Source organism: Aethalodelphis obliquidens, unplaced genomic scaffold (assembly GCF_003676395.1).
Source record: "Aethalodelphis obliquidens isolate GAN/ISIS:26980383/991018 unplaced genomic scaffold, ASM367639v1 scaffold19, whole genome shotgun sequence".
Lineage (NCBI taxonomy): Eukaryota > Metazoa > Chordata > Mammalia > Artiodactyla > Delphinidae > Aethalodelphis > Aethalodelphis obliquidens.
In genome coordinates this window covers 28,769,727-28,793,779 of record NW_020837963.1, presented here as the reverse complement: position 1 = coordinate 28,793,779, position 24,053 = coordinate 28,769,727, and the positions used below count along the sequence as shown (strand labels likewise).

General features: G+C 39.3%; 1 protein-coding gene across 15 annotated transcripts in view; it reads right to left on the bottom strand.

The window, feature by feature from the left end:
• ATP9B (ATPase phospholipid transporting 9B) overlaps positions 1-24,053 on the bottom strand; it is a 216,946-nt gene that overhangs the window by 149,323 nt on the left and 43,570 nt on the right. For 12 of the 15 annotated variants that reach the window (XR_003435307.1, XR_003435308.1, XM_027118809.1 and 9 more), the window contains 2 exons: positions 14,959-15,017; positions 6,672-6,723 (listed from right to left, as the gene is read on the bottom strand). The exons of 1 other annotated variant lie outside the window; for it this stretch is intronic. Coding sequence is in view for 12 of the 14 variants with exons in the window: in XM_027118809.1 (XP_026974610.1) it covers positions 6,672-6,723; positions 14,959-15,017 (111 nt within the window). In the remaining 2 variants the exon portion in view is untranslated. Of the gene's footprint in view, positions 1-6,671; positions 6,724-13,136; positions 13,196-14,958; positions 15,018-24,053 lie in introns of those variants that run through there. 2 more of the 15 variants (XM_027118811.1, XM_027118812.1) reach the window with 2 other exon arrangements.

Here is a 24,053-nt window from a genome sequence, read left to right as displayed (position 1 = left end):
GCAAATCTATTGAAATCTGCCAGCGAATGGTATACACCAGGAACCTATTAATTCCTTAGCTAATTATTTCTGAAATTTGGGGAACTAGCTAAGGTAGCTATGTAAGAACACATCTTTACACAGCTTAGCCCAGTGCACCTTTTGCACAATGTTCTAAAACTAAAATGGGTCCGTGCGAATCCACATCCACCCCTAGAAGAAATGGACCCCTGCACATCTGTAAGCATTTCCTTGCTCTCTTACTCTGCGTAAATACCAAATACTTTTCTCTTGGAGCCAATGCACTTTCAACTAATTACAGCCACCAGCAATTCAGCATCTGAAATGCGCCCCACTGATTCCTTAACCAAGTGCATTTAATCCTTTTAACTACCGATGGCACAGGCATTAGTGTTGCCAACATGAAACTAGGAGATTCATACAGGTTAAGTCACTTCTGTAAGACATAATAAGATAGAGAGCTAAGAAAAGATTTTTCAATCACCTATTTTATCAGTTGAAGATATATCTATGAGACCTTCATCTGATTTCATGCACTTTGAAAAATATATCTAGTTATGTAAATAAATTTTCTTATGTATTACTTGTCAAAAGATTTATGGGGCTTCCCTGGTGGCGCAGTGGTTGAGAGTCCGCCTGCCGATGCAGGGGACACGGGTTCGTGCCCCGGTCCGGGAAGATCCCACATGCCGCGGAGCGGCTGGGCCCGTGAGCCATGGCCGCTGAGCCTGCGCGGCCGGAGCCTGTGCTCCACAACGGGAGAGGCCACAACAGTGAGAGGCCCACTTACCACAAAAAATAAAAAATAAATAAATTAAAAAAAAAAAAATTTATGATAAGGAGAATAACTGGTTTCAACTAAAAAGGAGTACTAGGAAATTTGCAGTATCCATTATTTTACACTTAAACCTTTTACTCAAGATTGATTTTTTTTCCTCTTAAATATATGCATGGTTATATATATCTGTATGTGTGTGTTTTATAAAGTATAAAAGCAACTTAAAAGGGATTGGATTCTAGATTCTGTATGACACAGACTTTGAGACATCAATGCCAACAGCTCTGCTCCAGGTTTGCTTTCTAACATAGAAAATAGGAAAAGGTGAGAATATCTACAGTCTCTTAAGTTTCAAACATTTTGTGTTTCTAAAAGTGAAACTAATACCTTATGTAGATGTCTATAAACTTATTAAACACTGGAAACAATATACTTGCCATTCTTAAAAGTAAAAGGGTATGCCTCATGTTAAATAATTACACACTATTTTTAAAATTTAGAGGAAACTGACGTATTACTTATCTTCAAGTACAATTACATTACTAGGCTCACAGTAACTGATATGATTTAAAGAGACAGAGAGAAAGACAGAGAGAGGGAATGAACTGCAGCAAAATCAGAAGTATGGCCAACTTGACTTGTCTTACACAAAGTATATCTAGTAATTTTTTCACAGCAAGCACTAGCTACAACTGATGTCAGTTAAGGCTCGGTAAAAATGAATTATTAAATTGGTCTGCTTATATCCTATTACTGACTTCTTATGAATACTTGATTTTATTTGGTATAATTGACAAGAGTTGACAGCAAAGGACAGGTTTAATGACAATCAAATGAAGATCAACTCGTGTATATGTCACCTAGGAGAGCCGCATCAAGTGGTGATAAAGTAATTGATGGGACACTGTGACACAGGGCACATGAGTCTGTCATATATTGTAATAAGTTACCCTGTAATATTAGCAGACTGCCTGCAACAGCTCACAAATCCAATAGGTCTGAAAGAGATAGCTACAGTATGTGCCCAAGAAAAGAAAAATAGACATTGACTTTGCATATATAACACCAGATCGTTTGCCATTAAACTTAATTTCTAAATCATTTATATGGCTTAATGACTCTGCATGAAATTTTTAAGCTGGTGGCAAGATGAATAGCACCACGGAGAGAATGTGGATGAGTACAGTGTCATTTACCTACCCCTCGCCCTCTAACAAGTGACAGCTGAGCTATTGTAATATGTCCCAAACACTTAAACGATAATGCCATCACTTAGGAGGCAAGTGAAAAAGATATTGGCATTTATAAGAGATTGATGAAAATTAGTTCTAAAGCATTAATTTCTCTTAATACCACTAAAAGAATTGTGTGCATTCAGGAGATATTTGATCTGAATTAAGAAACTGATGAAGCAATTGATTAATTGGAATTTAAGCCATCAGTCACCAGATCCATCAACAGCCTCATTTACATTCTAAACAATCAACTGACGGCCCAACAGAATACCCTGTATTAATACACAGTCAATATGATGCCACGAAGAGACTCACTGAGCTGTACTGACAAACGCCCAGTGGCTATCGTCCAAACTCAACACGCTGCGTAGATTTAAGACTTTCACACTGGCTAGGGTTTAGAGATTCTTACTATAACAGACAGTATATTACCAGGGTTTTCTGAACTGAAACTGAAAAATAATAAAGTAATATTAACAGTGTTAGCAGATACATAAAAAATTCTAAACATGTAAGTTTAAAAACAAGGCTTTAATTTAAAACCTTAAATAATTATGTAAAGTCACACAAACAGAATTTCTAAAGCTAAGAAACCTTGATTGAAAGCAGTGTTATGACACATTTTACACAGCTGGGAAGCTGTCTGGTCCATTTTATAAAGAGAAGAAAAATATCATGAAACAGTAATCTGACATTTAGTATCTCCATAAGAGTAACAGTAATTGTTTTAACAATTTAAATTTGACAGAAAAAAATCATAAAACTGAGGAATATAATAGAACCACAGGTTAAAACAGATGACAGTAAGGTCCTAAACTTGGAGCCATTAATAACCTTCCAGGAATATGTTAAATAGTAAAAATTTAGCATACGTGTATATTATGTACATTTTTCTGAGGAACAAAGTGATAATTCTTAAGATTCTCAGAAAGACCCATGACCTCCAAAATATTAAATATCATTACCCTACAGAAAGAAACTGTCCCTACAACATAGAATACAAAGCAAAATTTGAGGGAAAAAAACATTTTTAAAACATAATCAATTTGGATATAACGTTATTTATCTGTAGTTGGCACATCAGAGAGTATCTCACTTGCCTAATTCTCTAATATTCTCTGCATGTTTTGCTATCTTATTACGCCATAACAATGATACGGTGGCTGAAGAACAATTTCTGAAACTTCAGCAAACATTTACTAGCCCTCAGAGTCTTCCTCTGAAAAATGGACACTTCTAACAACCTTCCAGCTTTGAAGAGATGGATTTGTCCACACTTTGTCTCCTCACATAGTCTGTATACTCTATTTCTTCTACGTTAATTACCTAAAGCCATTTCCACGTTGAGCATGATATTCTTAATCTTACATATATTCCTACCATGATCACTACAAGGGCATTTAAATATAAATGCATCTCCCGGGATTTCCCTGGCAGTCCGGTGGTTAAGAATCCGTGCTTCCAGGCTTCCCTGGTGGCGCAGTGGTTGAGAGTCTGCCTGCCGATGCAGGGGACACGGGTTCGTGCCCCGGTCCGGGAAGATCCCACGTGCCGCGGAGCGGCTGGGCCCGTGAGTCATGGCCGCTGAGCCTGCGCGTCCGGAGCCTGTGCTCCGCAACGGGAGAGGCCACAGCAGTGAGAGGCCCGCGTACCGCAAAAAAAAAAAAAAAAAAAAAGAAAAGAAAAGAATCTGTGCTTCTGGTGTAGGGCACACGGGTTCGATCCCTGGTCGGGGAACTAAGATGCCACATGCCAAGTGGTGCAGCCAAAAAAGAAAAAAAAAGTATCTCCCAAATGCAAACTGTTTGTTATTCATTATACTGAATACATTTACAAACAAAGACAAAGAAATCATAAATAAGTAGGGATGGCAGTGTAAACATCTCTGAAAACCCGTTCCTCCATAACTGTAATGACAACATAAGCAAAAATTGTCTAAAGCAACTTTTTCAAAACTCTGGAAAATAATCAAAGACTTGCAACAATCCCAGGTGCACTTATTCAAGAAACACGGCTAAATCTAGCTATGAGTGAGATGTGTGGTGTTTTGACTTGTCCCTTTGCCAGTACCCTGCCCCCAGTCAAACTCCACAGTAGCTGAGCAAACCAATGGTCTGGTAGCCACTGAGGGGAAGAAACCAGGGCTAGGACTCCCCAAACCCCACGCCCAGACAACTGTAACCACCTGATCAGGTAGAGCTTGTCTGGATTTGACTCAACCCACAGTTCATTCACTGAGAATGTGTTTTCCCTGGAATGTTTGTCAAAAACAAACAGTGGCCATTGTTTAATGTCACAGCTACCTTGGGCGGTGGTTAAAGCTGGGGTAAACAACAAGCTGACCAAAAAAATTTAAAAGAAAAATCAGATAACAAGGAGCAAAAGCTCTATCATACTCCCAAGAGCCTAGAAGGCCACCTGCCAGTGCAGGGCTGCACACAATGCCCTTGAAAACCCGAGAGGCCCGAATCTCTCACACCTGGCTGACTCTGAGGCTCTGTACAAGCAAGTGAAGGCAAAGGCAGAGTTTTAACTGCCTGACACAGCTCTGCAGGTGTTAAGGGAACACTAGCTATTTGTAAAAGATAAAACTTGCAACTCTGGTACTTAATAATACTTCTCTGTCATACAGAGTCCACTTGGTGACAGAATGGGAGGGGAGTCTGTTCCACACAGACATTAAGGAACCTAAACTGAGGGAAGCTCTGCCATCTTCAACAGGCAGCTTCCAAGGTTACCCTGGTCATGGACACATAGCCAGTACAGGGAAAGCCGAGGCTGGAAGTGGTACACATGACTTTCAGCCACCCTCCTTCGGCCATACCTCAGGGCATGGCCCCATCTAACTGGACAGGAAAGGGAAATGGACTGGAAAAGTAGTTCTCCAGTCTCCACCCTATGGGCAAAACAAAACCACACATTAAACAGCACACAATAAAGTAAAGGTATCAAGTGTACAGAGGTCACTTGATTATTAGGTGTAACTGAATTCTGCTGTTAATGGCAGCCTCATCTTACGATGTAAGTAATCATAACTACAGTTGGTGAAAAGAGAAAACATTTTTCTTCTCTCTCATGACTTAAAATGTCCTTTTAAAGAAACGCTGTTTAGGAACTTTGCTGGTGGTCCAGTGATTAAGACTCCTCGCTCCCAACACAGGGGGCCCGGGTTCGACCCCTGGTCAGGGAATTAGATCCTGCGTGCCACAACTAAGACCTCGCATGTGGCAATGAAGATCCCGCATGCCACAAATAAGACCCGGCACAGCCAAATAAATAAATTTTTTAAAAAATACAAAAAAACAACAAAAACCCCCCACTGTTTGTAAATGGAGAAAAAACGAAATCAACAACTCTAAACTTTAACCATGTCCTTTCTAGAGTTTTCATGCTACAAATAATAATACATGTGCTGAGCTTCCCATAAAAATATTGCTCATTTATGCAACAAAGTCAGAAATATAAGGCAGAAGGAACTTTGGATATTACTTGACAAACCTCTCATCATTTTAGAGATGATGAAAATGTATGACCACGTGGCTAGGTCATATAATTAGAAATTGGTCAAAGCAGACTAGATTTTAGGTTTCCTGATTTCCAACCAATGGATTTTTTTTCCTTGACCACATGAGGCTTCCTTCTCATTACCCCTTTTGCACCTTCCTCTTATTGTTTAAAGCTCTGGTCATATAAGTATCATTTTTTCTGTGAAGCCCATTTCAACTCACCTAGGCAAATTGTCTGTTCCCTCCCATTACCCCTACATGTCTTTTATTTATTTATTTGTTTGTATATTTATTTTTGGCGGCATTGGGTCTTCATTGCTGTGCATGGGCTTTCTCTAGTTGTGGCAAGTGGGGGTTACTCTTCGTTGTGGCACGTGGGCTTCTCATTGTGGTGGCTTCTCTTGTTGCAAAGCACGGGCTCTAGGCACACGGGCTTCAGCAGTTGTGGCATGCGGGCTCAGTAGTTGTGGCACGCAGGCTCAGTAGTTGTGGCTCGCGGGCTCAGTAGTTGTGGCTCACAGGCTCCAGAGCACAGGCTCAGTAGTTGTGGCGCACAGGCTCAGTTGCTCCATGGCATGTGGGCTCTTCCCACACCAGGGCTCGAACCCGTGTCCCCTGCATTGGCAGGAGGATTCTTAACCACTACGCCACCAGCAAAGCCCTCCACATGCCTTTTAATATTTATACTATCTATACAATCAGAGTATTGCTAATCGTCAATGTGTGTACTTCCATAAATAAGTAGATCATAAACTCTTTGAAGAGAGCAACTCGGTTTTACTCCCTTTTGTATTCTAAGCAACAGGTAGTGCCTGGCATATAGTAAGTGCTAAATAAATGTTTGCTGAATGAGAAATAAAAGTGCAAATGCAGAATAGCAATCAAGTTTTGAGGAACATCACCATCTATTTGGATATCAAAATGGATTCGAATGAAAACTTTCACTTGATATAGGAAAGGATATTTTTTAAACCAACATATTACACAGTAAAATCATTGTTTTAAACATAAACAGTTAAATGTGATTTAGAAATTAATGAATTCAATATATTATCAAAGAAAAATTCTTACAAGAATAAATTTAACTTTTATCTTTCAAAATGAAAATTAAACTGCCAAAATACCAATCATCAGCAATAAAAATAAAAATACCTGCTTTTTCTGATGTCCTAAGAAATACCATGTCCGATGGAATTCTTTGATTCTGCAGAGTAATATAAAATATTAATTATCTATATGCAAGTCTACAAATTAACACAATTCCATTCCAAAGGAGAAATAGCTCCTAAAAACAACTAAAATAATGTTATATTTCAACTCTATGCTGAAACAATTAACATCCATAATTTGTATAATAAAAATGAATATTTTAACTCATATTTTAGTTAGACCTCGAAGTTTCTTTCCGCATCAATGAACCACGTAAATGGCATTTAGTGATGACCTGAAAACTACTTCATTTCCTGAAAAATGTTAAATATTACCATTTCTGTGGCCTCTGTTGTACACCTCAACTCACATGTACAATATAACAGTTACTGCCTTATAAAAAAATGACGGCCTCCCTATCAGACTAATGACCTAGAAAGTGAGGACAGTGTTCTTCCAACACCTAACACAAAACAGAGCATATCGAAAACGAAACACTTAATAAATGTTGAATGAAAGAATAAATGTACAACTGAGCAAACAAAACCCCACAAATTTGAGGAGATATTCTTTTTACAAAGCAGGAAAGGAGAAAAACTCAAAGGTCACTATTCATACATTTATTTAATCACTATTACTAATACTAGTATTAATTAGTATTACTAATAATATTAGTAATACTAATTACCATTAATTAGTTGGGAAAGCTATACAAACTAAAAGAAAAATATAATTATAATAAGAATACTTCACATAGTTTCATGAATTATTTATATTCTTTAAGACCTAAGTTAAGATTTATCTACACACAGTAAAGAAATGAACTACTTGTCAGTCAGCAAGCAACAAAAACAAACATAAGTTGTTAAAGCGGAAAGAAGATATGCTGTAGAACAGAGCTATTTATTTCTAACATTTCTTTAGGCAATTGTTAAGATCTAAAGAACCTTTAGGTGAAGGGGGAAATCACAATGGAAACTAGAAAATATTGTTAATGAAATGGTAATAAAAACTCAACATATCAACATATCATGTGTGTAACACAGCCGAAGTCAGGAAAATGATAAGAGGAAAATATACATGACTAAACTGCATACAACAGAAAAGGGAGGCTAAAAATATACAAAGGACTAAATATCCATTCGAAAGCAGGAAAAAAAAACCCAGCCAATAAATCCCAAAGAAAGTACAAGGATGTAAAGAAATATAAGAGCAAAATTAATGACACAGGAAACAAAAACATACATACCAGTAACAAACAGCAAGAAGGTAAATATTTCTTTAAATATGCCCATTTCGGTAATAAGAAAAAACTAGCAATAGAATAAAACTGATAAAAGATGGGCAAGCCTTCTAAACAAAAAACTGTAAAACATTACTGAAAGAAATTAAATGAAGCCTAAGGAAACAGAAAACACCATGTTCTGAAATTAGAATATACAGTATTGCAAAGATGTGAAGTGTGCATATACTGACCTATACATTCAACACAAACCCAATCAAAATATTAACATTTTTTTTTGGTGGGAAATGACAAGATATTCCTAATATTTACAGGGAAATGAAAAGGCCAAGAATGACTAGACAAGTGTGAGAAACAACATGGAGAGCTGTCTGTACAATATAACAAAACTAAATATTAAAATAGAATAATTAAGACAAGATGGTATTCCACTAAGATGGATGATTATAGTAATGTAAAAGCAGAGAATCCAGAAGTCGGCCCACACATCCATGGACACCAGATTTATGAGAAAGTTGGCACTGCAGACATCTTTTCAATAAACAGTGCTGAGAAAACTAGATACCCATGGGCAATGAGAAGAGATAATACCTGGCCTCTACTTCAATCGAAACACGAAAATCTATTCCAAACGAATTATACTTCTAAATGTCAAAGTCAGGGGCTCCCCTGGTGGCACAGTGGTTAAGAATCCGCCTGCCAATGCAGGGGACACAGGTTCGAGCTCTGGTCCGGGAAGATCCCACATGCTGCGGAGCAACTAAGCCCGTGCGCCACAACTACGGAACCTGAGCTCTAGAGGCTGCGAGCCACAACTACTGAGCCCATGTGCCACAACTACTGAAGCCTGGGCGCCTAGAGCCCGTGCTCCGCAACAAGAGAAGCCACTGCAGTGAGAAGTCCGCACACCGTGATGAAGAGTAGCCCCCACTCACTGCAACAAAGACCCAACGCAGCCAGAAATAAATAAATAAATAAATTTTTAAAAAATGTCAAAGTCAAAACAATAAAACCTAAAAGATAATACAGAAGAATATTTTCATGACTTTTTGGTAGGAAGAGATTTCTTAAACAAGACTCCTTCCCCCTACCACCACAAATTTTAAAAAAAATTTATTACAGATGAAAAGATTAATAAGGTTGACTTCATTAGAATTTTTCTTTGAATGATAATATATTGAATTCATTAAGCATCTCTGTTCCACAAAGCACACTAGGAAGGAAAAGATATTCACAACATAAAACTAATAAAGGACTCCCATCCAGAGTACTTGAAGGCCTGCAGACTGTTAAGAAAGGATAACTCTGAAGAAAAACAGCAAGAGATTCTCACAGGCTTTTCCCAAATGAGAAAAATATCCAAAATCGTATGAAAAGGTGTCCGACTTTGTTAGTCTTTACAGAAATGCACATTAAAACCACAACCACTATGTACAATTTGGAAATGGTAAATTTAAAAGGTTGGCAATGCCAAGTGTTGGCAAACATGAAGGAATGGGAACTCTTACTCACTGTCGATCTGAGTATAATTTGATACATCACTTTGCAAAATCATTTGCAGTAAGTACTCAAGTGCAACATACACATTCACCCCAAAATCCAACAAGTCCACTCCTCAGTACACATGCAGCAGCAATGTGTGCACATGTGAGCCAGAAGACATGGTCAAGTATGACTCAGAGGTATCAACCCTAACAGGCAAAACTTAGAAGCAACCCAAATACCCACCAACAGTAGAATGGACACAAGGCATACTATGTAACCACAAAATGAATGAATTACAGCTGCACACAACAAAATGAAGACTCTCATAATCAGTATTGGGTCAAAAATAAGCACCCACCCAAACACAGCCCCATCCCACTGAATTTTCTAGGCACCCTTGTTGAAAATCTGTTAACCAGAAATTTAAGGCTTTATTTCTGGACTCTCAATGTTTAATTTATGCCAATTCCATACTGTCCTGATTAATGTTAACTTTGTAGAAAGTTCTGAAATGGAGAAGTGTGAATATGCCAATTTTGTTCACATTTTTAAAAACTGCTTTGGCTATTCTGCATCTCTTGTATTTCCATATGAATTTTAGAATCAGCTTGTCAATTTCTGCAAAGAAGTCAGCTGAGATGTTAAGAGGGACTGCACTGAACCTGTAGATCAGTTTGGGAGTACTGCCATTTTGACATATGAATACTTCCAATCCATGAACATGGGACGTCGTTCTGTTTATCCAGGTCTTCTTTACTGTGTTTTAACAATGTTTTGTAGTTTTCAAAGTACAAGTTTTGTTCTTTTGTTAAGTTTATTCTTAACCATGATTTTATTTATAAGTATTTTATTCCTTTGATACTATCATACATGGAATTTTTTTCTTAATTTTAGACAACTACCCTTTATTCCCTTATCCTGTTTTATTTTCTATGAGGCATTAATAAGTAAACTAGAAACTTCAAAATAATTATTGGATATTTTTATTTTTCCCTCCTCTCAAGACTCTGAGCAATATAGGAGCAGGGACCTGTGTTTTCTTAATATGAAATTACCATGGTATAATGTACAGCAGTTTCTTTGACCATGACCCGTTCAGGATATCTGAACTGTTTCTGATTTTTGGCTATCATGAATAATGCAGGTATAAACATTCATGTTCAAGCTTTTGTGCCAATCTAAATTAATATTTACCTGTGATAAAGGTCCAAAAGTTCAACTTCTGGGTCAAATGATAGTTGTATACTCAGTTTTTTAACAGACTGTCTAATGATTTTCCAGAATAGCTGTAACATTTGATATCCCCACATGAATTGCATGTGATCCACTGTCTTCATGTCACTGCCAGCATTTGTGCTGTCATCAGTTTTCATTGTAGTCATTCTGCTATATGTGTAGTGATATTTCAGTGTATTTTCATTTGCATTTCCAGATAACTAATGATGTTGAATAACGTTTCATATGCTTATTTTCTATCTGTATGTCTTCTTTGGCTAAATGGGGGTTTTTTTGCCCATTTTCTAATTTGATTTTTTTTTTTACTGTTGAGTATTTAGCATTTTTACACATTCTAGATACAAATCTTTGTGGATATATGGTTTACAAATACTTTCTCCCAGTCTGTTTTTCCACCATATTCACATGTTCTTTCACAAAGCACAAATTTTTAATTTTAATGATGCAATCTATCAATTTCACCCTTATATGCATTGTGCTTTTGGTGTCAAGTCTAAAAACTATTTTCCTACCCTAGATTCTGAATATTTTCTCCTGTTTTATTCTAAAAGTTTTGCAGTTTTACGTTATATATTTAAGTCCCTGGTCCACTTTGATTTAATATCTATATAAGGTATGACGTTTAGATTATGGTTCATTTTTTACCCATGGATGTCCACTAGTTCCAGCCTGTTTTGTTGAAAGGCTATCCATCCTCCATTTTAATTGCTTTTGCACTTTGTCAAAAATCACTTGAGCATATTTGGGTGGGTCTATTTCTGGGTTCTCCATTGATGTTTCATTATCTTTGTTTCTACCCTTCTTCTGCCCTATGTTAATATAGTAGGAAGTATGCCTTAACATTAGGAGAGTGACTCTTTTCACTTTATTCTCCTTGTCAAGGTTGTTTTTGCCATGTTAGGGCCTGTGCCTTGCCAAATCAGTTTTAGAAAAATCTTATTTTGTCTTTAAAACCAAAACAAACGAACGAAGAAAAAACCTTGCTGAGATTTTGATACATACATCTGTGTAAGAATTCAGTTACTGTTCAGGTTTCCTTATTAAGCTGGGAGATAATCTTTGGAATTTCTTGCTTCACCTTGCATGCATAAAGGATCATCTGACCTTGACTCTGAACGGTCCTACCCTCCCAATTTCCACATACATGTCAAACACATACTTCTCCTAGGCTGAATTTGAAACTGGAGAACTAGGAGTTTAAACCTAGACGCAGTGAACACTGAAGGCCGCATCATCCTCTTTCCACTTTCTGTCCCAGGCTGCTGCTCTCCCATGTTCTACGGCTACTGACATCTATAACACTGAGCCAAAGCTGATTAGCATTATTTCTTTAAATACCCATAAAATGAATATCAATGTACTAATTTTAATTCCATGTTAAGATAAAAAATTACAACTATCCTATAACATAAAATCCACCATGGAAATATCCAAACATTAATTTATAAATAGGAATATGGTCAAATAAAAGAGAAATATGGGCTTCCCTGGTGGCACAGTGGTTGAGAGTCCGCCTGCCGATGCAGGGGACACGGGTTCATGCCCTGGTCCAGCAAGATCCCACATGCTGCAGAGTGGCTGGGCCCATGAGCCATGGCCGCTGAGCCTGCGCGTTCAGAGCCTGTGCTCTGCAACGGGAGATGCCACAATTGTGAGAGGCCCGCGTACCGCAAAAAAGAAAAAAAAAAGTAGAAGGACAAAGCCATTTGCTGCCAGATCTCTGCTATTTCCTTATGATGATTATATCAACTGGCAAGAAAAAAACCTTTTATCACTACAAAAATCACAAAATTGGTTTGACAAATACCATGAACCTACTACTAAAAATTTATCATTTCCCAGTAGTTACTGGAAACTATGTTATCAAACTTCAGAATACTCAATGTTTTCCAGGGAATTGAAATATATGAAAATGAAAGTACAATTGGCAACATAAAACCTGAATGAGGCAGGTGGTGCCGCCCTATGCTGTGGCAGCAGTGCTTCCTGAAGGCTAGCGAAAACAGTCAGAAGCCTTCCCTCTAGCTCTGCCACCAAACCTTTACATTTCAGAGTAGCGCAGGATACCACACACATGCTCACATATATGTAACACTGGTGCGTCATCCACAACGTGCTATCCACTGGACACTGAAATAACAAACAAACACAAAGAGGTGCAGCTCCACATCAAACGGAAACCTTTACCTGGATGTCTACAGAGGCCTATGTCCCTCACCAATCTTTCTTACTGATGGAGAAGACACCTGTGAGGCCAGAGACACTGAAGAGGAACACCCAGACACAGATGTAGATCTCTCTTTCACGTCTACCTGTATGACCAATGAGAAGGCCAAGAAGGGTGCACCTGTTACTCAGTAAAAATGGGAGGACTGAGGGAAAACAGGAAGGTGAGTGTACTGCTACATCAAACTAAACAGCAAAGGTAAGGGAAAAAAAGGGTAAATAGGAAAGTTAAGGAGGAAATAAGAGATGAAAGAATGAAAAGGCCAAACAGTACTCACCTGATTCACAAAGAGAGATTCTATCCTAACCTTCAACACAACAAACACAAGATATCCTCCTAAAAGTCAAGAGGAAAACAAAGTGTTGGGGCATCACTCTGGAGTCCAGGTCTCGGAGACTGTGCAACCCTTCTGCTGGCACTCACACTCTCTCTTTACCCCTCCTGCTGGCAGGCCGGTGGTGGGCTGCCCGGTGGAGAGGCCCATGTGTCCAGGAATGAGCGTGGCCACAGGCCTAAAGCTCGTAGAACTGAGGCCCTGAGTCCAAAGAGGCACCAAGTCCTGCCAACAACCCCAAGAGTGAGACTGGCATCAGCTCCACCCCCATGGAACTTGGAGGCGATGGCTACTGGGCTGACACCTTGACACAACTTGACTGAGAGCCTTAAGGGGGACCCAGAGCCAGGAGATGCAGCTAGGCTGCATCCAGATGCCTGACCACAGAAACCTGAGAAAACAAAGGTTGCTGTTTCCTAAAAATTGCATCAAAATTTATATGACTAACATATGGCTCAGCCATCCCTCTTGTCAGCATTTATCCTACAGAGTCCTGCAAGGATATGTGTACCAGAATGTTCATTATAGCACTTCTCATAGCAGAAAAGAGAAACCATCCAAAATCTAACAATGGATCAAAAGTTAGTAACTTACAGTATCCATATAACTGAATACTACGTAAATAAGCTGCAAATCAGTATGTTTAATTTTCTCCTTTCCGTAAAATCCGACAAAGACAGCCCGAAGCGTTCTCTGCGTACGGATTTTTACTGCAATGAGATGAAGACCGCTTTCCTCCTGAGGAGAAGGCTCTCACTCAACCTCCCCACGGGCGGCTCAGGATGGGTATGTTCCCATGGGTCCCCATGTGGCTATCAGCTGGTACCAGCGGCTCACACTCCTCTGTAAGAGGCCTTATGAAAACCTCTCATTCTATATTTTTTTAAATGTTGTTCTAGAGCCTTAAAAAAGGAAAAACAAAAAGACTATGCCCTCAGTCACTGTTACTCAGGAAGGCTGTGCAGGCAGAAACGCTTCTCCGCAAAGGCAGACAGCCCAGGCCTCCAGACTCCGGGCCAGTAGTGGCCTGCCAACAGCCACGTCTGACCACTGTGGGGTTTTTAAAATGGCTTCTTCCTACATTGACCTAAACTTTTTCTTTCTAATCCTCTTGTTTCCATTTACCTTTCCCTCATTAAGTTGTTTTTTTTGTTTGTTTGTTTGGGGTTTTTTTTGCAGTACGCGGGCCTCTCACTGTTGTGGCCTCTCCCGTTACGGAGCACAGGCTCCGGACGCGCAGGCTCAGCGGCCACGGCTCACTGGCCCAGCCGCTCCGCGGCATGTGGGATCTTCCCGGACTGGGGCACGAACCCGTGTCCCCTGCATCGGCAGGCGGACTCTCAACCACTGCGCCACCAGCGAAGCCCCCTCGTTAAGTTTTTAAGCCATAAGAATTAATATCCAATAATTACATATATATCTGTCTATAAAAAGAAGCTCTAGAAACTGAAACATTATAAATAGGTTCTAACTAATATAATTCTTTGGTCAAAAGATATAATTCTGATAATGCAACAATAAACAGTTAACATGTCTTATTTTAGACAAAATATGACTACCTACACACACTGAAACGTACTTTAGCAAAACAGACTACACAGAAACCTGTATTTTTTTCTTCACATATATCAAACCTTACACAAAGATGTTAAGATTTAAAATACATGTCTCAAACAATTCCTTCAGATTCAAAAGTTACTTGCAATCAGGCTAAATGTTCATAACTGGCATACACATGTCTAAAAGATATTAAAAATGCATCAACCTTTTCCACTATGATGAGGTCTCCAACTTGTATGTCTGAACTCTTAACTTGCACTTTACCTTAAAAAAAAGAAGAAGTATAATCAACTCAAGGAAATAATAGCACATCAGAGTTAAACTTTCAGTTGATAAATAATACTTTAGAAATAACTTTGGGAGAAAAAAATAACACTTTAGAAATTTATCTATACTTATACTTTCAAAATAAATTTATTTCAGATAGACACAGTCGCTGAAAATTTACTTCTCCTAGTGAACTCCCAAATACAATTAACTATCCCCCAATAAAAGACGTGCGAGAGTGGGGAAGAGGATTCCATCTGGAAAGTTCTTCCCACATCTGCCATTATTTCAGGTCTGAGTCAAGTTACGGATGATCAAAAATATCACTAAATAAAATAATTTGATGACTGAAGCTGAGTAACATGTAGATGTAAAATCCTTACATTAATGTTTTGGAGGCACTGATTGGCACATAACTGACAGAAAAAAGAAACGAAGAAAATTACATGTAAAACCACCCTCCACTAGTAGCTTTACAGACACAGGTCAGGACTGAAAACTAAGGTCTAGAGATTTACACAAAATGTGATGCTTCCACATGGTATACTGTGTAAATTCTTAAACTGTCTCTCTAGTATCTAGTGCACTGTAATCATTTACAAAATCTAACACACAACATCTACATCATGTTAGTGCCACAGAGAGGAGGTGAGAAGCTGGCGTGGACAATGGGAGACACTGTCCTGAAGCAGCAACAAGACTTGGGTCAGTTCTCTCTCCCTGTGTCTCCTCCCTCCCTGCCTCCCTTCGCCCCTCTGTTTCTCTCCCTCCTTCCCTCTCTCCCCACCTCCTTATCTTGGTCTCCGTCCCTCCGTCCATCTCCCTTTTGAAACCAGCAACAGCCTTATGGATCTGCCTTTACATTTTTGTAACTACTGTTTTGACGTGGGAAAAGGTCCACTTCTTTTACATTCGGTTTATTCTGAAAGCTCACAGAGCAAGAGCTGAGTTCATACGACATTATCGAAGACCAGCATTACCAGTCATTACACTGACGTTTAGACCAATTCAACTTATCATAAAGCCTTATTTCCTAAATACCTCTTAAAGCAGCTGAGTTTCAATAGAACCATACCAGTTCCTAACAATTTGTTTTGAGGATATCAAAACGTTTTGTAAATATTATATTTTTGCTGTTATATTTTTCCATTTTCCTCAATTATACAATAAATACATAAGGGCTGGAGTAACTTTTCAGGGGGGAGATGAAGCTACTTTTTATTCATATTATAAAATAGCAAAGTTCTTTAGAATTGCATGTGAAGCAAATCTTACGATATTTTCATAAGTGATAAGTATACATCAATTAGTAGCCAAAAAACATACTTGCAAAAGAATGTCTACTTTAAATCTTTTTTTTCAGTTGGTCACTTCAAGCTTCAGGTCTGTACTCCCACTATTATGTTTTTTATAGCTAAGCATCAGGCAGTAAAGACATATTACTTATCTCATACTCCCTGAGTATTAACTCAGCAGAATTCCTGTCTTATCATTTAATTTTATTTTCTCTCCTACTCTCCAATCCACTTTTCCTTCCTTCTGCTTTTTTACATTTTAATAGACACATTTAAAAAAGAGAGAAAAAGAAATGGTTGCAGTCATAAGATGTAGTAAATAATTTTAAACTATTTTGAAACAAAGAAAACGCATCCTTTTTTGACTCCTTAATCAAGACCTTACATTTCTGAGAGATTTATTACCTTCTCTCACATGGTAATAGACACAATTTATATTTAATAGCCTTTAATTTTTAAGGCATTAATTGTGATCACTATTCATTTCTATGGAACTTACTAGCAATTACATGTTTAAGTAAAACAGTTTATGAAAACGCACTGTTGAAAGTTCTCAACTCTTACACAATATTACAACACGAACAAAATACGAGAAGGCTAAACACAGCACAGTGTCAAATCAGTATGATCATCTGCCTCACTTATCTGTTCAAAGCACACATGTCTAAATTTTGAAGAATTGGTCAAATTGTTCAACAGTTCTGAATTCTCTAATAATTCTGATCTTGTGTTCAAGGGACTGCCTGCACTTCCTTTACAGCCTTTGTCACATGAACTCACGGACTTCTTCTCTGTTCTCTTTCCCAAAGAACAGCGAAGGCATCGGACAGAAAAGATGGAGGAAAGCCACCCACTCCCCATGCACCTGTCCAGCACTGACAGCCCAGCATCATGACCTTCCGCAGCCTAATCTGCAGAGTCCACGCCTCCACTAACGGTTTGATTTCTGGCCACCCTTTGTGAGCTGAACGGATAGCTGATCCTAGCTAGCAACATACTAATATCAGAGTTGGAAGAGACTGGTAACAAGAGATATTCCTTAAGTTTTACAAGTCACAGCACATAGAAGACACACAACGGCCACCTGCTCTCACAAACCAATGGAACCATCAACAACACAAAGTGTTTATTGAATGAGCATTTAAAATTTAGTAACTTCAGAGCTCCATTTGATAGAAGCAAGTTCTAAATAGAGTAACAAAGATACTTCAATGTGTACACCAGTATTTAAACCTAATGACAGTTTTCCTTAAAAATATCCTACTCCATTTACTGTCAAGTACATACTCAGGAAGTCGTACCTTACCAGCCTTTTTCTTTTGATGGAACAGTGAATAGTGACTATTACCAAGTAAGGTAACAGCAGTCCTTTCCTCCCTCTAAACTACTGCAGGTAAATCCTTCCATTAAATCCTTCTTCTAGCAATAAACGTTCCCTGCCACTATGCCTCAAAAGTATGATGGCTTATGTGTGCCTTATCACGGGAGGCAAGCATTTAGCTCACTTGCCCCGTGAACCAAGTTTTATTGGCTCCTCCGAAGAGAGATCAAAAATCACTCCAAGAACCACTCTTCTTCCTGCAGAGTGTCTAACCACGTGCCCTGTCTACCACTCTCATTGCCACTCATCAGCATCACCTGTAGCAACAAGACACAACTAAATGGTCGCCACTGTTATTATTTTCTGAATTCAGCATAATTCCAAACAAACTAGTTGAAAAATTAAGGATTATGTTCATCCTCACCCCAAACCCTCCATTACTGGACAATTACTTAGAAGATAATCAAATTTGCAGCATGTATACACATTCTTCACAGCTGATCTCAAATTAACTTTCCGGCTTTACCTACTATTTCCCTTTGCTCCTGCTCTATGTTAGTCTGGCACCTTATCCGACAACCGTGTAAGGCCCTTGCTTATTCTTACAGGTTCTCTGCACTTGCTGCTCCTTTTGACTGAAATCCCTCCCTCCCCAGACCTCCTTAATTGCACAGCAAATATAACCCCATGAAGCCTTCTGTAACCTGTATAAGCATCAGCAGGATTTTATACACACTGCTACACAATGTGCTTAAAATGCTATAAATATTCAAACACCTGAGTGTCTACCAAATTTCAGATCCTGTGCACTTTTAGGACATTTAGTTTGTTCTTCGCAAATGCATATCCAAACTTAACCCATTTTAAAAGAACAGGAGTTGATAACCATTTTACCCCTAATCAGTTAAAATGGGTCAAATGCCGGAATGGATTAAAGAGAGCATAACCATAAACACCACATCTAACTAGACACAGACATTACCAAATAAGGATGAAAAGGTATTAATTACTTATTTCCCAACAAAACACACACAAGGAGATAAGGGTGACAGATAATTAAGCAACTTTTTTAAAAAGCACTTGATCGCATATAAGGAGCCCTCTAGAAGGTCACTTCGGATTAACACATATTGCTTCCTGGGTAGACCATCACCCGTGAAATTGGCAAGTTATTGGGCTTGTCTTCATTATTTGGGTGGGAATGGCATTCTCCCCCAACTCTCTCACCATTTGAAGTGGGTGTGGAGGTAGGAGCCTAACTCCAGATTATGAAGCAAAGTGGGTAGTTGGGAAATAAGTTTTATACTATACTATATTATATCACATCGTATTATATTAAGAGAGAGACCTATACTCTGAAAAAAACCCAAAATATTGCTGAGAGAAATTTTAAAACACCTAAATAAAGGAAGAGATATACCTCATTCATGGATCAGAAGACTTAATACTATTAAAAAGTCAATTCTCCCCCAAATTTATCTATAGATTCAATGCAATCCCAATCAAAATCCCAGCAGGCTTTTTATTTTCTTTTTTTGTGGTACGCGGGCCTCTCACTGTTGTGGCCTCTCCCATTGCGGAGCACAGGCTCTGGACGCGCAAGCTCAGCGGCCATGGCTCACGGGCCCAGCCGCTCCGCGGCATGTGGGATCTTCCCAGACCGGGGCATGAACCCGTGTCCCCTGCGTTGGCAGGCGGACTCTCAACCACTGCGCCACCAGGGAAGCCCTCAGCAGGCTTTTTTTTTTAATAGAAATTAACAAACTGATTCTAAAAGTCACATGGAGGGACTTCCCTCGTGGCACAGTGGCTAAGAGTCTGCCTGCCCTGCCGGTGCAGGGGACACAGGTTCGAGCCCTGGTCCCGGAAGACCCTGCATGCTGCGGAGCAACTAAGCCCGTGCGCCACGACTACTGAGCCTGCGCTCTGGGGCCCGCGAGCCACAGCTACTGAGCCCATGTGCCACAACTACTGAAACCCGCACGCCTAGAGCCCATGCTCCACAACAGGAGAGGCCACCGCAATGGAAAGCCTGCGCACCACAGTAAGGAGTAGCCGCCGCTCACCGCAACTAGAGAAAGCCCACATGTGGCAACAAAGACCCAACGTAGCCAAAAATAATAAATAAATAAATAAATAAATTTATAAAAGTCACATGGAAATACAAAGGATCTAGTCTAGCCAAAACAACTCTAAAAAGGAAAAACAAACTTGGAGGGCAAACGCTACTGCTTTCAAGAATTATTATGAAACAACAGTAATCAAAAGACCATTGTTTTAGCATAAAAGAGACAAATAGATCAACAGAGTGAAGAGAGAGTCTAGAAATAAACCCACACATGAAAGACAACTAATTGTTGACAGAAGTGTAAGCCAATGTGGTGGTAAAGGGATCACTTTTTCAAAAACTGGTGCTAGAAACAACAACACGCACACCTTGTACCAATACAAAACTTTACTCAAAAGACCTGTCATATAATGCAAATCCTAAAACTAAAAAACCTCTAGAAGAAGAAACATCAGAGAAATAAATGTAACAGAAAATCTTTGTGAACTTGAGTTTAGGCAAAGAGTTCTCAGATAGGACACCAAAAGCACAATCATAAAAGAAAAAACTGATACACTGGACTTCATCAACTAGAATATCAAAGGGGCAAGAACAGCACAAAGGTGTAAGATCAGTGAACTGGCGGTTGAAAAATAGCCGGAAGAAGGTGCAAGAGGGAATAAGCTACAAAGATAGGAAGGACTCTAATTCCAGGTCAAGTGGCCCCAAGATTACGGGAGAAAAATAGCAAACATTTAGGAGAGTTGCAGGGGAAGCAGGACCCTCACAGAAGAGCCACATTTTAATGAAAGCAAGAAGGCACATTCAGAGGAGTCTGATGATGGAAAGGTTCAGGTGATGAAGAAACCAGAATTCCAAAGGCACAGTGAAAAAAGGGCAATGCTAAGAATGAAGATGTACAGAATCTTGTGGTGATTAAAACGCAGAAGATGAAGAGTGATTTTAAAGTCTGAGACACGAACCAAGATGAAGGTCCCGTGAGGCTAGTCCTGGGGTACACAGGCCAAGACTGCGCTCAGGCTGAGAGGCCCGGGGAGCCCAGGACCCCATCTTGACCCCGGCTGAAGCTGGGCAGGGCACAGGCTTCCCCTTGACCTCGGCTGACGAAGTTGAGGGTGCCAGAGGAAGTCAGGATTAACTCAAGGGCACGTGGACACCCTTCCCCCGGTACAGGCCAGGGACATAAGTGGGAACAAAATGGGTAGCTTATATTCTAGCAATATTAAGTAAGGCAGAGTGAAATAAAATATAACAACAAATGGACTGTATAATTACAGCCTAGGAAATAAGAAAAAAAAAAGAAATACTACAGCCTGGGGGTAAGAATTATAAAGCATCTTGCCAAAAGTAACCAATTTTTACTCTTAAACATTTACTAGCAATAACCAAGGTATTATTTAATAACATTCCTAAGCAACAACAAAAAAATTAAGATGCTCAAATTAAACACAATCAATTCTTTTTCCTCTACTATCAGTAAAAAAAGAGCTGGAATAGCTTTGGGAGGAATACTGGAATAATGAAATACTACATTACCATAAGAAATATTTAAAGATAAAACACTGAATGTTATTCACCGGATAAACTATATTAGCCTCTCACTGGCTAAGGGAGTCCAAGCTATCTATGCAAGTTGCCAAGGGAGACTCCAGGGGCTGTCAGAGGAGGCTATCAGGCAGGCTTTACAGCCAGCCAGTGCACGTGTTTTTGCCTAAAGCTATATGCAGAACCTAACACTGAAATAAGTATCAACAGTAATTCACTGCATTCACCAGATAAAAGATTTTGCAGAAAATCACAACAATTTGAAAATTTTAATAAGTATCTCAAACGTTAGATATTTTACCAACTAACAGATACAAATAGAAATTATATGGTATCAATAAAGAGAGGACACACTCCAAAGTGTTCATTAAGCCCTCTGCTGTTTGCATAAAAAAAATTTCTAACCTTTGTTTCCTATACTTACATAGGCTTCTTAAATATCTATCAAAGGTGAAGATACAAAGTATTGTTAATATGAATGGTTCGTAATTAACAAGTTCTAAGACTCTCAATCACTAAAATCAGAAACAGTACAAAAAAAGCAGTCTCCCTCTACCATGGACTCACCCCATGGACAAACCCCAAGTGTCCTACCTGAGTGTGTACGGTCATGTTACTATGGAGAGAGATGTGAGCAAACCCAGGTCAGGACAGTCCCTGGTCTCTCTTTTCCTCTAACGTTTACATAACCCACATGACAGTGGTTTACTTCTCAATCCACCTAAGTGTGGAGACTTGGAGACAGTGAAGAAATCCACAGATGGAGGTGGCAAGACAGCTGTGAGGCTGCTGGAGGGCCAGGGGCCACTGGCCTAAGTCACGAGCAGACAGAAAGTTCCCCAGGACTCTTATATTTAGAGCGTTTCATGCTTCTCAGAGAACACAAGAAAAAAATGAAAATAGCTGGTGGAGGGAGGGGAGGAGGGAGGAACGGAGAGGTTTCCCAAGATACCAGAATGTACTGTAAAGGAACATTTAAAACTGGTATGAGACTGGCATGGAAATTTGGATGAATCAGTGGAAGAGCACAGAAACTAGAGGAAAGGACCAAAACAAATCTAACATATTTCTCAAAGATCTGAGAGAAGTTAGTAACTTGAATAACTGGTTTTAAAGTAACTAACTGACCATTTGAGAAAAAAAAAGTCAGATTCCTTCTCCATACAATACATACTTTTACACGTAAAACTGCAAATGGGGTAAAAATTCAAGTACAGGGCTTCCCTGGTGGCGCAGTGGTTGAGAGTCCACCTGCCGATGAAGGGGACACGGGTTCGTGCCCCGGTCCGGGAAGATCCCACATGCCGCGGAGTGGCTGGGCCCGTGAGCCATGGCCACTGAGCCTGCGTGTCCGGAGCCTGTGCTCCACAATGGGAGAGGCCGCAACAGTGAGAGGCCCATATACCGCAAAAAATAATAATAATAATAAATAAATAAATAAATTCAAGTACAAAAAATGAAAACACAGAAATACTGTAAGGAAATTAAAATAGTCACTTAGGGGCTTCCCTGGTGGTGCAGTGGTTGAGAATCCGCCTGCCAATGCAGGAGACACGGGTTCAATCCCTGGTCCGGGAAGATCCCACATGCCACAGAGCAACTAAGCCCGTGCGCCACAACTAGTGACCCTGTGCTCCAGAGCCCGCGAGCCACAACTACTGAGCCCACGTGCCGCAACTACTGAAGCCCGCGCGCCTAGAACCCGTGCTCCACAATGAGAGAAGCCACCGCAATGAGAAGCCCACGCACTGCAACGAAGAGTAGACCCGCTCGCCACAACTAGAGAAAGCCTGTGCACAGCAACGAAGACCCAACACAGCCATAACTAAATAAATAAAATAAATATTTTTTTAATTAAAAGAAATAAAATAAAATAGTCACTTATAATATATTGGTATTGAATGGACTTCCTATGATGGAAGTAAAAACCACAAAGGAAAAGGATCAGAAGATATGCCTACATGAAAAATATAAATTTATCTACATCTTAAAAAAAATGAAAAAATTAATCAAGCAAGATAAAAGTATTTCCCACATGTGATAAATTTATCTTAGTAGAGAAATTATAAGATAAAGATGAACATAGGAACAACGGCGGAATAAACTTCCATAAAGGATAAGAAACAAACAGTGAAGTGCTAAAAGATAAATAGCAAGAAAACACAATGAGAGCATTTTCCACCAAACTGGAAATTTAAAAAAACGTGTGGCTGGGAGTTCAGTCATTAAAGGTAACCAGCAGTCATTAAAGGTAACTACTGATGCCAGTCACTAGAGGGAAGCAGAGGATGCTACCAGCATCCAGACATACACGAAACGCCCGTCTGTGTGAGAAGGTACCCTGTGCAAGCAAGTATTTTTTAAAGTTATGTTTCATGGGTTCCAGGCCCTAATCTCCAAACAATGCAATAAAAAATGTTAAACGCTTAATATCATGAAGAAATGAATTCATACAGGTCCTCTTAGGGTGACCTAAGAAAAAATACCAGTTATGCAGATAATGAGTATGTACATCCACTCTTGCCTATCTATCCAGTCCTGAGGATACGTGTCCACCATGATACAGCCACAGAGAACCAAACAAATGAGGGAGTGTATGTAAAGTGTTTGTGCCTGACATATAGTAATGGATTGATAAATGTTACTTAGAGTAAAAATGCAATAGTGTATGCTGAATATTCTGGAATGAGCATTGGAAGAGGGTATTTTAAAATGCTGCTCAGATCACAGACAAGAAAGATGACTTAGTGAAAGCGACATATTGCATAGACAATATGTAAAAGGCACTAACGAGGGATTTTAAA